The sequence below is a fragment of the Schistocerca nitens genome, chromosome 10 (genome assembly GCF_023898315.1).
Source record: "Schistocerca nitens isolate TAMUIC-IGC-003100 chromosome 10, iqSchNite1.1, whole genome shotgun sequence".
Taxonomy (NCBI): Eukaryota; Metazoa; Arthropoda; class Insecta; order Orthoptera; family Acrididae; genus Schistocerca; species Schistocerca nitens.
In genome coordinates, this window is record NC_064623.1 from 14,224,988 (window position 1) to 14,238,053 (window position 13,066).

General features: G+C 39.6%; 1 protein-coding gene across 3 annotated transcripts in view; it reads left to right on the plus strand.

Annotated features, from left to right (window-relative positions):
• Positions 1 to 13,066, plus strand: part of LOC126210275 (endoribonuclease Dicer-like) — a 334,521-nt gene that overhangs the window by 141,797 nt on the left and 179,658 nt on the right. For all 3 annotated transcript variants that reach the window (XM_049939469.1, XM_049939471.1, XM_049939470.1), the window contains 2 exons: positions 2,067 to 2,191; positions 6,047 to 6,287. In XM_049939469.1, the coding sequence (XP_049795426.1) occupies positions 2,067 to 2,191; positions 6,047 to 6,287 (366 nt within the window). The remainder of the gene's footprint in view (positions 1 to 2,066; positions 2,192 to 6,046; positions 6,288 to 13,066) is intronic.

The following is a 13,066-nucleotide window of genomic DNA, read 5'->3' on the forward strand; positions in this document are numbered from 1 at the left end:
TCTGCCTTTTCACAACCTTGAAATAGAGCTGTTGATTTACTGTTTGCTTTTGAGGGTTGAATTGTGATTGTATGATCTTTTTTATGTCAGAAAAACTGAAGAGCATCATATTCACATTCAAATTCACCTGACGAGCTCTTTTTGGATGGGGTGAGCCAGATGACTTCTTTTGATTTGACTGTTGTTTACTTTAAGGATTTTACCCGGAGCACTGCGACTCATCCCCATTGACAGCTTTGTTGAAAAAATCTGCGTCATCCTTGAATGCGTTCTTCATTTCACAACAGTCTGGAATGTGCCTATTTCTTTGATATTCGTTTATAAGTCTGGCCACAAACATTGCAACCACTGTTTGCGTTGCCAAATAGACATTCAAAATGCACTTAATTGTGCTCAGAACCACCCAAGTAAGTCTTGAAGCACATTGATTGTCCTATGTTGATTTGCACTGATGAGATTACGGATTTTACTGATGTGTTCCTTGGCTTGAGCAGTTGAAGGATGACCGGAATGAAGCTGATCTTCAGTTGCCATTTCCCTCGTTTTAAATTGAGAAAACCGTTTGTACACTTCTATGTTACCAAGAGTGTGCTCCTTATACAATGTTCTCACCGTCACAGCAGTTTCAGCTACCTTCAAGCGAAACAATAATCAAAACTTCACAGCTGGACTTTGTTTACGAGAGTCAGCTATTTCTTTGTGTCACAAATGTGCTACAGACACGTGTGAAGAAGTGCCACAGAAGACGTACCATCATTTTAGGATGGTGGGTGATGCCTCTTGGCAGCAGACTGACCCGAGAGAGATCCTGCAGATCTCCCTAGCAGCTCAACCTGGTACTAAAAGTACACTGTGCACAGCATTATATGATTCTGGCTTCTTTTGGATCTCCATTCATATGTTCATTGACTCTTCTTAGAATGTGCATCCTTGAAATTTTAAGAGAGCTACTTCATGATGTGCTCTGCTGCGTCTTGTAGTCTTTGCCACTGTATCTGAGCGTGCTCCTACATGACACTCACACACTGATAAAATGGGTCTGTATGAACATGTTATCCCTCGGATCCATTTTATGCAATTAGGGAAGGCCAGAAAGTTACACGGGACCAAATTCGGGGGAATAGGCTGATGGGGAAACTGTTTCTCAATGACTAGAGTGATAGTAAACATAGTTTCCTGGTGCAGAGGCATTTCCTTGCCTTTGAAGCATTTCAGAAGCGATGAAGAGGTGAAAGCCACAGTGCGTGAGTGGCTCCATTCACAACCAAAAGAATTCTTCTTGTGAGGCATCTGTGTACATCTGAAGATGTGGAATGTGTGCATTACACATCATGAGGTCTACATCAGAAAATGATGTATCTGTAATATTTCTGTATTATCTTATTTTCATAATAATAGATAATTGAGGTTTTCAATTGAATTGCCGGTGTTATTACTATTGTTGTTGTTGTTACTGTTGTTGCTATTACTATTGTTCCTTTTATTATTATTTATTGCTGTTACAAACTACATTAAAGGCAGTTAAAATTATCATAATATTTTCAATTACACAGATCATTACATTACTGGCAACAGTGTAAAAAGGTTGACGTAAATCTTAACCTTTCAGAATCAGCATATGGAACCTGTGAAGTAAAGGCTGTAAAGGAGGAGGTATAGAGAGGTGGAAAATTTACCCAAAACAGGTCGTTAAGCTGTGCTTCAGACTGGAACTTGTGCAATACATACTGTTGAAAGTCCAGTTTAATGTTCGGAGGGTCAGAAATCAAATGTAAATGAGTGCTGAACAGTAAAGAAGTAAGATGAGAGAAGTAGTTTTGTCTTTAATGTAGTTTGGAACTATAAGTCCACACTGATACGTTGCTACTAGTTTTGACTTAGAGATAAGTAGTATCATGTATTCTGTTCATATAACAATCAAATTTCTGGTTTCTGTTATTATTGTACAGTGATGTGACTGTTGGTAAGTGGCTAACATAATCATTTGGTAACACTGTGAAAAACAATGTTGATCTTAGATAAAAGTTCTAAATACTTACAAAAGTATTTTTTCAATTATTTTTCAGTTCTTGTCATTGAGTGATCCTAAATATGAAGGCTTGCATCCTGATTTTGTTGTGGGCTTTGCTGCACCGCAGTATACAAAGGAAAACGATCTTGAGAAAAAGAGAAATCAGGAGGCTTTAGATAAGTAAGTCCAAAAATTCTTGCAATTTTATTAACTCCATAAATAACAAAGTAACATGATGTAGCAGAATATATATATATATATATATATATATATATATATATATATATATATATATATATATATCTGTCATAGACTTTATCATTACAGTTAATAGTTGCTCTGCCATTACTGTTGTTGTTGTTGTTGTTGTTGTGGTCTTCAGTCCTGAGACTGGTTTGATGCAGCTCTCCATGCTAATCTATCCTGTGCAAGCTCCTTCATCTCCCAGTACCTACTGCAACCTACATCCTTCTGAACCTGCTTAGTGTATTCATCTCTTGGTCTCCCTCTACGATTTTTACCCCCCACCCTGCCCTCCAATGCTAAATTTGTGATCCCTTGATGCCTCAGGACATGTCCTACCAACCGATCTATGCTTCTAGTCAAGTTGTGCCACAAACTTCTCTTCTCCCCAATTCTATTCAGTACCTCCTCATTAGTTACGTGATCTACCCACCTAATCTTGAACATTCTTCTGTAGCACCACATTTCGAAAGCTTCTATTCTCTTCTTGTCCAAACTATTTATTGTCCATGTTTCACTTCCATACATGGCTACACTCCATACAAATACTTTCAGAAACGACTTCCTGACACTTAAATCTATACTCGATGTTAACAAATTTCTCTTCTTCAGAAACACTTTCCTTGCCATTACCAGTCTACATTTTATATCCTCTCTACTTCGACCATCGTCAGTTATTTTGCTCCCCAAATAGCAAAACTCCTTTACTACTTTAAGTGTCTCATTTCCTAATCTAATTCCCTCAGCATCACCCAACTTAATTCGACTACATTCCATTATCCTTGTTTTGCTTTTGTTGATGTTCATCTTATATCCTCCTTTCAAGACACTGTCCATTCCATTCAACTGCTCTTCCAAGTCCTTTGCTGTCTCTGACAGAATTACAATGTCATCGGCGAACCTCAAAGTTTTTATTTCTTCTCCCTGGATTTTAATACCTACTCCGAATTTTTCTTTTGTTTCCTTTACTGCTTGCTCAATATACAGATTGAATAACATCGGGGATAGGCTACAACCATGTCTCACTCCCTTCCCAACCACAGATTCCCTTTCGTGTCTCTCAGCTCTTATAACTGCCATCTGGTTTCTGTACAAATTGTAAATAGCCTTTCGCTCCCTGTATTTTACCCCTGCCACCTTTAGAATTTGAAAGAGAGTATTCCAGTCAACATTGTCAAAAGCTTTCTCTAAGTCTACAAATGCTAGAAACGTAGGTTTGCCTTTCCTTAATCTTTCTTCTAAGATAAGTCGTAAGGTCAGTATTGCCTCACGTGTTCCAACATTTCTACGGAATCCAAACTGATCTTCCCCGAGGTCGGCTTCTACCAGTTTTTCCATTCGTCTGTAAATAATTCGCGTTAGTATTTTGCAGCTGTGACTTATTAAACTGATAGTTCGGTAATTTTCGCATCTGTCAACACCTGCTTTCTTTGGGATTGGAATTATTATATTCTTCTTGAAGTCTGAGGGTATTTCGCCTGTCTCGAACATCTTGCTCACCAGATGGTAGAGTTTTGTCAGGACTGGCTCTCCCAAGGCCGTCAGTAGTTCTAATGGAATGTTGTCTACTCCCGGGGTCTTGTTTCGACTCGGGTCTTTCAATGCTGTGTCAAACTCTTCACGCAGTATCGTATCTCCCATTTCATCTTTATCTACATCCTCTTCCATTTCCATAATATTGTCCTCAAGTACATCACCCTTGTATAGACCCTCTTTATACTCCTTCCACCTTTCTGCTTTCCCCTCTTTGCTTAGAACTGGGTTTCCATCTGAGCTCTTGATATTCATACAAGTGGCTCTCTTTTCTCCAAAGGTCTCTTTAATTTTCCTGTAGGCAGTATCTATCTTACCCCTAGTGAGATAAGCCTCTACATCCTTACATTTGTCCTCTAGTCATGCCTGCTTAACCATTTTGCACTTCCTGTCGATCTCATTTTTGAGATGTTTGTATTCCTTTTTGCCTGTCTCATTTACTGCATTTTTATATTTTCTCCTTTCTTCAATTAAATTCAATATTTCTTCTGTTACCCAAGGATTTCTACCAGCCCTCGTCTTTTTACCTACTTGATCCTCTGCTGCCTTCACTACTTCATCCCTCAGAGCTACCCATTCGTCTTCTACTATATTTCTTTCCCATATTCCTGTCAATTGTTCCCTTATGCTCTCCCTGAAACTCCTCTGGTTCTTTCAGTTTATCCAGGTCCCATCTCCTTAAATTCCCACCTTTTTTGCAATTTCTTCAGTTTTAATCTACAGTTCATAACCAATAGATTGTGGTCAGAGTCCACATCTGCCCCTGGAAATGTCCTACAATTTAAAACCTGGTTCCTAAATCTCTGTCTTACCATTATACAATCTATCTGATACCTGCCATTATTATAGACCTGAAAAATTCAGATTTGAATATATGTGAATTATGGATCGAAAAACACAAAAGAAAAGTTATCTAGTAAATGGAACTTTGTACCAAGTTGTATCCAAATGAACTATTTTATCAATTACAGTTTCAATAACTTTATTTTTAGCAAATTTTCTGTTTTTGGTGTTACAGTATCTGATGAAGCCCAATTTGGACAGGGAATGTGTATAAAGAGAATGTGTTTGCAAGATATAATGAGTACCTGTGCTGTAATGCAGTGACGATTATGTGCTGATTCGTTATAACCTGGTCCATGTTAGTTGTTGGGTAGATGAAGGATCTCTAGAAGATACACCATAAGACATTGTATGACTTGGCAGAGGGACCTGCCATACTAGAGAAATGAAATGGTTGTACACAGCAGTCAGCGAGATAGCTGATGGAATGAATCCGTGTGAATTGAAATATGTTGTTGTTAGGCTTTCTGGTTTATTCCTGTTACAGACAAGAGGTGTAATCTTAAAGACCAAAATTTTGAGATTTGTACACCACTTGCTAGCAGTAAAACATATGTTTAAGAAAACCACTAGTAAAATACCAGTTTTGATTCTTTCCTCAAAGGGCTTGATTAACACCAGTAGTTAATGAAGCAGTTGTCAGTTACAAGATGTAACATTCACTAGTAACAGGGAGAAGTAAGATGATATGTTTATACATCCAATCATTTCCAAACAAATAAGTGACCAAAAATAGATGCTGATTTTGACTGAGATCACCCTGGTAGATGCGTGGGGGGAGGGGGGGGGGTGTTTTTGCTTGTTCCAGCATTGCTCTGGAACATCTGCTGCAATTATCGAGCAAATAAATTTGGTTCATATACACCTTACTGTCAGGAAGAATACAGATGGAGAAAAACAACCTGATTATGAGGTTGTAGTGGGGTAGGGTATGTCTGCGTCCAGACCCCGGCTCCCCGCCCGGCCCCCGACCCCCTCACCACCTAAATACCCCCACCTTCTCCCCTGAAAACCTTCCCATTCCAGCCCCCAACTCCTCTCTCTGCCTCCCTCATTTGCTTCCACTTTCCCATTCCCCCTTGCCACCTCCCCTTCTGTCCCTCACTCCACCTCCCCCCTTCTGTCTTCCCAATCTCCCCCGTCCGCCTCTGGTGTCCTCTCACCCACAACCTCAACACTCCACATACCACCACACATTTGTAGACGGTGATTGATCATGTGCTCATTATTAAATTTGTAGAAATACTTAACACATTTATGGAAGTATGTATACATATCACCCCTTACTTTAGAAATATGAGTTATTATTTCTCATCAATCATGTTCCCCACATCCTTCAAGAGTTTTTATGGTGCTGCATACACAAAACTGATTCTGATAGCCTTGAAAATGACAGATATGTGGTTATGGTTTCAGGTTCAAGGCCGGTGAAACAAATATACTTGTTTCTTCAGATGTTCTCGAAGAAGGTGTGGATATACCAATGTGTAATACTGTGATTAGATTCGATCCCCCAAAAACATTCCGTTCGTACGTTCAGTCAAAAGGCCGTGCACGACATAAAACGAGCACCTTCCATATACTGACAGAGAGAGGGGACTTAAAATTCTACAATGCAATGCTACAATTTAAAGAAATTGAACGTGAGTTGTATAAGGTATGTCACTTCTATTCTGCCAAACCTGTAACATTAAATAATTTTTTGTGTATTTTTTGCTTGTGTGTGACAACTTTTCTTCTCCTGTAATGTGAAAGTAAAATAATTTAGCTGTTAGAATTCTCAATAAGAATCCGCAATTTAAATGTAAGCCACTTTGTTTCCAATGATCGACAACAGCTTGCTATTATTGAATTTTCATCTAGAGACATTGCAGTTAGTGAAAATAAATTTTCTGTCAAACAACACAGTCACTGTCAGCAGTTGTATGGCAAAGGTTTTTTAAACACACTTCACAAATTGCATACAACTTTTGTTCAGCAGAACATACCCAATTCATTGGCAGTTCAGTGAGCAATTGAATCCCATTGATTCCATTGCAGATGTTAAGACACAAAGCAACATTCTATAGTCTACTGAAATTATGCTTCAGTAAATAAGTGCGTAGCCCAAAGTCCTTTAATCTTGATTTGCCATCAGTCACAAGAATGAGAGAGAGGTTTGAAATGAAGTCTGACAAAGGACCTTAATCTACACACTTACAAGGTTCAAAAGAAAGAACTACTACTGCCAGTTGACCATTTGTAACACCGTGAACTCACTATTGGCATGTCATCTTTAGTGATAGGTGCATTTCCATTTGGACAGCTTCGTCAGTAAGTTCAGCTGTAGAATTTGGGGCACTGAGAATCAATTTCAGTGTCATTGCATGCACATTGAGCCACTGTTTGATGTGGAATTTGGGCAGGTGGGAGTGATTGGATTTTAATTTTTTAATTTTTCAATAGTGGTGTAGGTAATGCAGTGGATGGGAATGGCCTACATTATAGCAACTTCGTGTGTGAGTTTCTCTGGGCCCGATTGAAGGGGACAGATTTGAAATAAAAGTGGTTGCAGCATGTTAGCACATACCGTGCATGCACACTGTTGCAGTAAAAATTTTCCAAGCTGTATTGAATCACACCTTGAAGACCAAAATTTTCTATAGAGATCTTTAGACAGTGTGTTGTGTGACTGTTTCCTGTTGGCTTGCATGAACTAATATATTAAATACATGAACAAACCTAAAACAATTTCTTAGTTGACAGATCAAATGGGGTGCATCATTGTGAAAATCAGTACAGAAATATGCAATGATATAATTAAAAATGATATGAGAGAAGTAAGAGTTTGTCAACAAAGTCTGGCGAACATCTGCCAGAAATGGTTCTCCACATGTAACCACACTGTGTACTGATTAATTTAAACTGAACATATTGCACATTGCTAAGTTACTAATGAGTTTTCTTCAAAAATTAAATTGTCCATTCTAATTCGGTCACCCTTTATGATTGTTCTGACTTCTGTAAGAGAGAGGTTTGAAGATTTTACACCAACCTTAAGGTACATTTGCATATTGCCAACAATATATCCTGTTTGGCAACATTGCGGCCACATGAATTGCAGCTACAGTGGTCTACCAACTGAGCTACCCAAGCACAACTCCCGCTCTGTCCTCACAACTTTACTTCTGCCAGTACCTCGTCTCCTATCTTCCAAACTTTACAGAAGCTCTCCTGCACCATTCTGGAAACATCCCCCAGGCTGTGGCTAAGCCATGTCTCCGCAATATCCTTTCTTTCAGGAGTGTTAGTTCTGCAAGGTGGTGCAGGAGAGCTTCTGTAAAGTTTGGAAGGTAGGAGACAAGGTACTGGCAGAAGTAAAGCTGTGAGGACGGGGCATGAGTTGTGGTTTGGTAGCTCAGTTGGTAGAGCACTTGCCCACGAAAGGCAAAGGTCCCGAGTTCGAGTCTCGGTCCGGCACACAGTTTTAATCTGCCAAGAAGTTTCATATCAGCGCACACCCCGCTTCAGAGTGAAAATCTCATTCTGCCTCATTAAAAGAAGCTTGAAATAAGATAAAAACTTAATTTTAGTTTTGTTTGCCAACAAGTACCACTGTTTAGACTACCATTTCCTGCTTACTTACAGTGAGAACATACTTAATTCATTAGATAACAAATTAGAGGCTACTGGCATTTTCTGCAACCTGTTAAAAGCCTTTGACCGTGACCTGTTAAAAGCCTTTGACTGTGGATCACACCATTTTCCTAAGTAAAGTAGAATTTTATGGTGTCACTGGCATGTTGCGAAATGGCGCGATTCTTATCTAACTAACAGGAAACAGATGGTGTTGTTGCAAAATACCTATGCAGTAAGCAGCCAGTCTTCATCTAATTGGGAATTAGTTTCATGTGGTGTCCCACAAGGTTTCACCTTGGGTCTGTTGCTTTTTGTGGGTACATTAATGATCTCTCGTCTGTTACGTTGCCAGATGCTAAGTTTGTTCTGTTTGCAGAGGATACAAACATTGCAATAAGTACCAATTCAAATACAGATTTAGAAATGGCTGCTAATCAAATTTTACTGACATTAATAAATGATTTAAAGCTAATTCACTGTCATTAAACAATTGCTGAAGCAAATAAGCAAACCTGTATTTGCAATGAGAATGATGTCAGATATAGGAGATATAAATATAAATATAAAGAAACTTGCATACTTTTCCTTTTTTTTTTTTTTTCCCCCCCATTCTAAAACGTCATATGGGATCATATTCTGGGGTTACTCATCAAACCAAGCAAAAGTTTTTAGGGTGCAAAAGAGTGTAATAAGGCTCGTTTATTTTGTACATTCAAGAACATGTGTGGAAACCTGTTTAAGCAATTGGGTATTTTTCAAAATTGGGTATTTTGTGTACGATAAATTTATTAAAAGTGTATAAAAATGTTTCATTCTGACAGTGTATTAATTCTGTAAATATTAGCAGTTCCAGTTTACTGTAGTGTATTCACCTATTTTGACAGTCTCCTGACAAATGGTCAGGGTAGTAAGTATTACATTCAGATATTTTATGTCTATTATGCTGTACTTTCTGACGTGTTCCACACCCATGAGAATCATCTCATCTTACGGTCTATGGGACAAAAACTGAATGTGATCTAATCGTAAAGTGTCTCAGTGTAGTATGAAACTCATTGCGTAAAATGCAAATGGTAGGGATGAAGGCATCAAATGCAAACGATAGGGATGAAGAACCAAGTGCACTTCCACCCTTCCCATACAACGTTTTCGCCTCACATTTGGCATAGGTTCGAAGACTTTAGAAATTTTTGTATGCGTCAAGCACGATTCAAAGCTTATCAACAACAGGCAGTGAACTGTTTTCTCAGTTTGTGATCCTCGTATACTTCACTCTCGATGTCCCATGACTCTGGTCGTAGATGAATCGCATTAATAAAATTACTAGTTCTCTTTTCTGTCCACTTTTCCATTGCTGTACACAACAAACAACAACAAAACATCTCACTATATGTATATGCACGAACTTTCAAACAGAAGTAAATGATATTGTTTTTTGTCAGACACACGACTGCAGTACTGTCAGTGAAAGAATTGGGAAACAAAGGTGAGAGCAAGAGGGAGGCATTTACAGTCAAGGACAGAGATAGATATTGCCCTGCAATATGAAATATTTTCCACCCTTGGTGAACAACACCGGCAACCCCTCTTCAATATGTTGGCAGCTACTTGCACCATTGCCAAGCCATACTGCAGAATTGCTGCCTATGGCAGCAGTGTTGGCGGCAATCCTATCGCTGCCATATGTTGCCATAAAATATGGACCACCTGAACACACCTTTACAGGCACTCAGTGTAAGACCTGCATGTAATATGACATTAGTGGTATTCAGTGACTAATCTCTCCATCAATTGCTGTCGTATCTTGCACTACCAAGAAAATGGATTACTCTGAGCTGCTTGCAAACACTATTGTCAGAGATGCTATTATTGCTTACATGTCACATATCAACCTTAAGGTCGATCAGATGCAGTTGTCCATCGCTTTCACTTGTCAACTATTCAGCATAATTGCTACAGCCGATATCACTGGGAAACTGCCTTAAGATGCTTTCACACAGGCTGAAGAAATTATATTCTGCCAATAGTATATCCCGGCAGTGTTGCTCGGCAACACGAATTGCAGTCACATGTCAGTGATATTCTCAGCTACTATTGGCCAGCAGTTTTTGCAGCAGTACATTTCCAGAACAGATGTGTTTGCATTTGCCACCGAATTGCCACTAGATATATGGAAATGAGGTGCTAGAAGTGAGTGCAGCTCTCCTGCTTTTTGCGTTGCATAAGGAAAAAACCTTGACAAAAAAAAAATTATTTTAGTATAGTATATAAGTTTATTTCTGCTTTACTGTCATCATCAACACATCTGCAAACAACCACATTTATTTATAATGTGTAAAGGTTTTTTGCATTTGATGTTGATGTTCTACTCATATCCTGACATAGATGGATGTACACTGAAGAGCCAAAGAAACTGGTACACCTGCCTAATATCGTGTAGGACCCCACAAGCATGCAGAAGTGCTGCAACATGATGTGGCATGGACTTGACTAATGTCTGAAGTACTGCTGGAGGGAATTGACACTATGAATCCTGCAGGGCTGTCCATAAATCCACAAGAGTGTGAGAGGGTGGAAATTCTTCTGAACAGCACATTGCAAGGCCTCCCAGATATGATCAGTAATGTCTGGGGAGTTTGGTGGGTAGCAGAAGTGTTTAAACTCGGAAGAGTGTTTCTGGAACCACTCTGTAGCAATTCTGGATGTGTGTGGTGTCGCATTGTCCTGCTGGAATTGCCAAAGTCCATCGGAATGCACAGTGGACCTGAATGGATGCAAGTGATCAACAGGATGTGTACGGGGTGGGGGGGGGGTTGAGTAGTTGAATCACTCTTGTCATCAATGGTGCTTACATAGTTTTCATGTGTTGCAGAAGGGCATTTGTCGCCTGTCAGTCATATATAGATGTAACAGGGGTCCCATATCATTCCAGCTGCGCATGCCCCACACCATTACAGAGCCTCTACCAGCTTGGAACGTTTCCCTGCTGACATGCAGGGTCCATGGATTCATGAGGTTATTTCCATCCCCGTACACATCCATCCGCTCGATACAATTTGAAATGAGACTTGTCCAACCAGACACGTTTCCAGTCATCAGCAGTCCAGTGTTGGTGTTGACAGGCCCAGGCAAGGCATAAAGCTTTGTGTCGTAGTCATCAAGGGTACACAAGTGGGTGTTCGGCTCCAAAAGCCAATATCAATTATGTTTACTTGAATGGTACACACATTGACAGTTGTTGATGGCCCGACATTGGAATCTGCAGCATTTTGTGTAAGGCTTGCACTTCTGTGACACTGAACGATTCTCTTCAGTCGTCATGGATCCTGTTCTTCAGGATCTTTTTCTGACCGTAGTAAAGTCGGAGATTTGATGTTTATGGGCTTCCTGATATTCACGGTACATTCGCAAATGGTCGTACAGGAAAATCCCTACTTCATCGCTGCCTCTGAGATCCTGTATCCCATCACTTGTGCACTGACTATAACATCACGATCAAACTTGCTTAAGTCTTAATAATATGCCATTGTAGCAGCAGTAAGCTATGTAGGAATGTAAGAACTGCGCCAGAAGCTTGTCTTACATAGGCGTTGCCGACCACAGTGTTGTATTCTGCCTGTTCAACATATCTCTGCATTTGAATACGCATGCCTATACCAGTTTCTTTGGTGCTTCAGTGTATATCAGCTTTGAGTAAACCATTATTGCTCTATGCAATTGTTGGTTGTAATATTATGGTTATGAGAAATTTGAGGTTGACAGCTAGTTGTTTACTCAAAGATATTTATGCTGTTTTGGTTTGTGTGTATCATGGCACTGTTACTGAAGTGTTTGTGATCTCTGGAGTTTTGGTTATTGGTTATCCCTATTTAAAATCTCAATAAAAAATTTTTGAAAGCTTTGTGAGCCAGAAATCGGTTTCTTCGTGTATTATTCATTGGGATAAAATTGGTGTGTACGTATATTTCAAATTCCTCCATAAATATTCATGCTTGGACCTGATGGGATTTTATGCAGGATTTGCAGTGCATTTTTAATGTTGTCAACTTTGGTTTTTAATTTTTTAGGTGTGTAAAGAAAATGGATTGGTTTGTTATTTGTCTCTGTTGTGTTGTCTAAATGTAATGATGAAATTTCTTCCTTTCTGTCTATACAGGGTGTTACAAAAACGTACAGCCAAACTTTCAGGAAACATTCCTCACACACAAAGAAAGAAAATATGTTATGTGGACATGTGTCCGGAAATGCTTACTTTCCATGTTAGAGCTCATTTTATTACTTCTCTTCAAATCACATTAATCATGGAATGGAAACACACAGCAACAGAACGTACCAGTGTGACTTCAAACACTTTGTTACAGGAAATGTTCAAAATGTCCTCCGTTAGCGAGGATTGATGCATCCACCCTCGGTCACACGGAATCCCTGATGCGCTGATGCAGCCCTGGAGAATGGCGTATTGTATCACAGCCGTCCACAATACGAGCACGAAGAGTCTCTACATTTGGTACCTACCGGGGTTGCATAGACAAGAGCTTTCAAATGCCCCCATAAATGAAAGTCAAGAGGGTTGAGGTCAGGAGAGCGTGGAGGCCATGGAATTGGTCCGCCTCTACCAATCTATTGGTCACCGAATCTGTTGTTGAGAAGCGTACGAGCACTTCGACTGAAATGTGCAGGAGCTCCATCGTGCATGAACCACATGTTGTGTCGTACTTGTAAAGGCACATGTTCTAGCAGCACAGGTAGAGTATCCCGTATGAAATCATGATAATGTGCTCCATTGAGCGTAGGTGGAAGAACATGGGGCCCAATCAA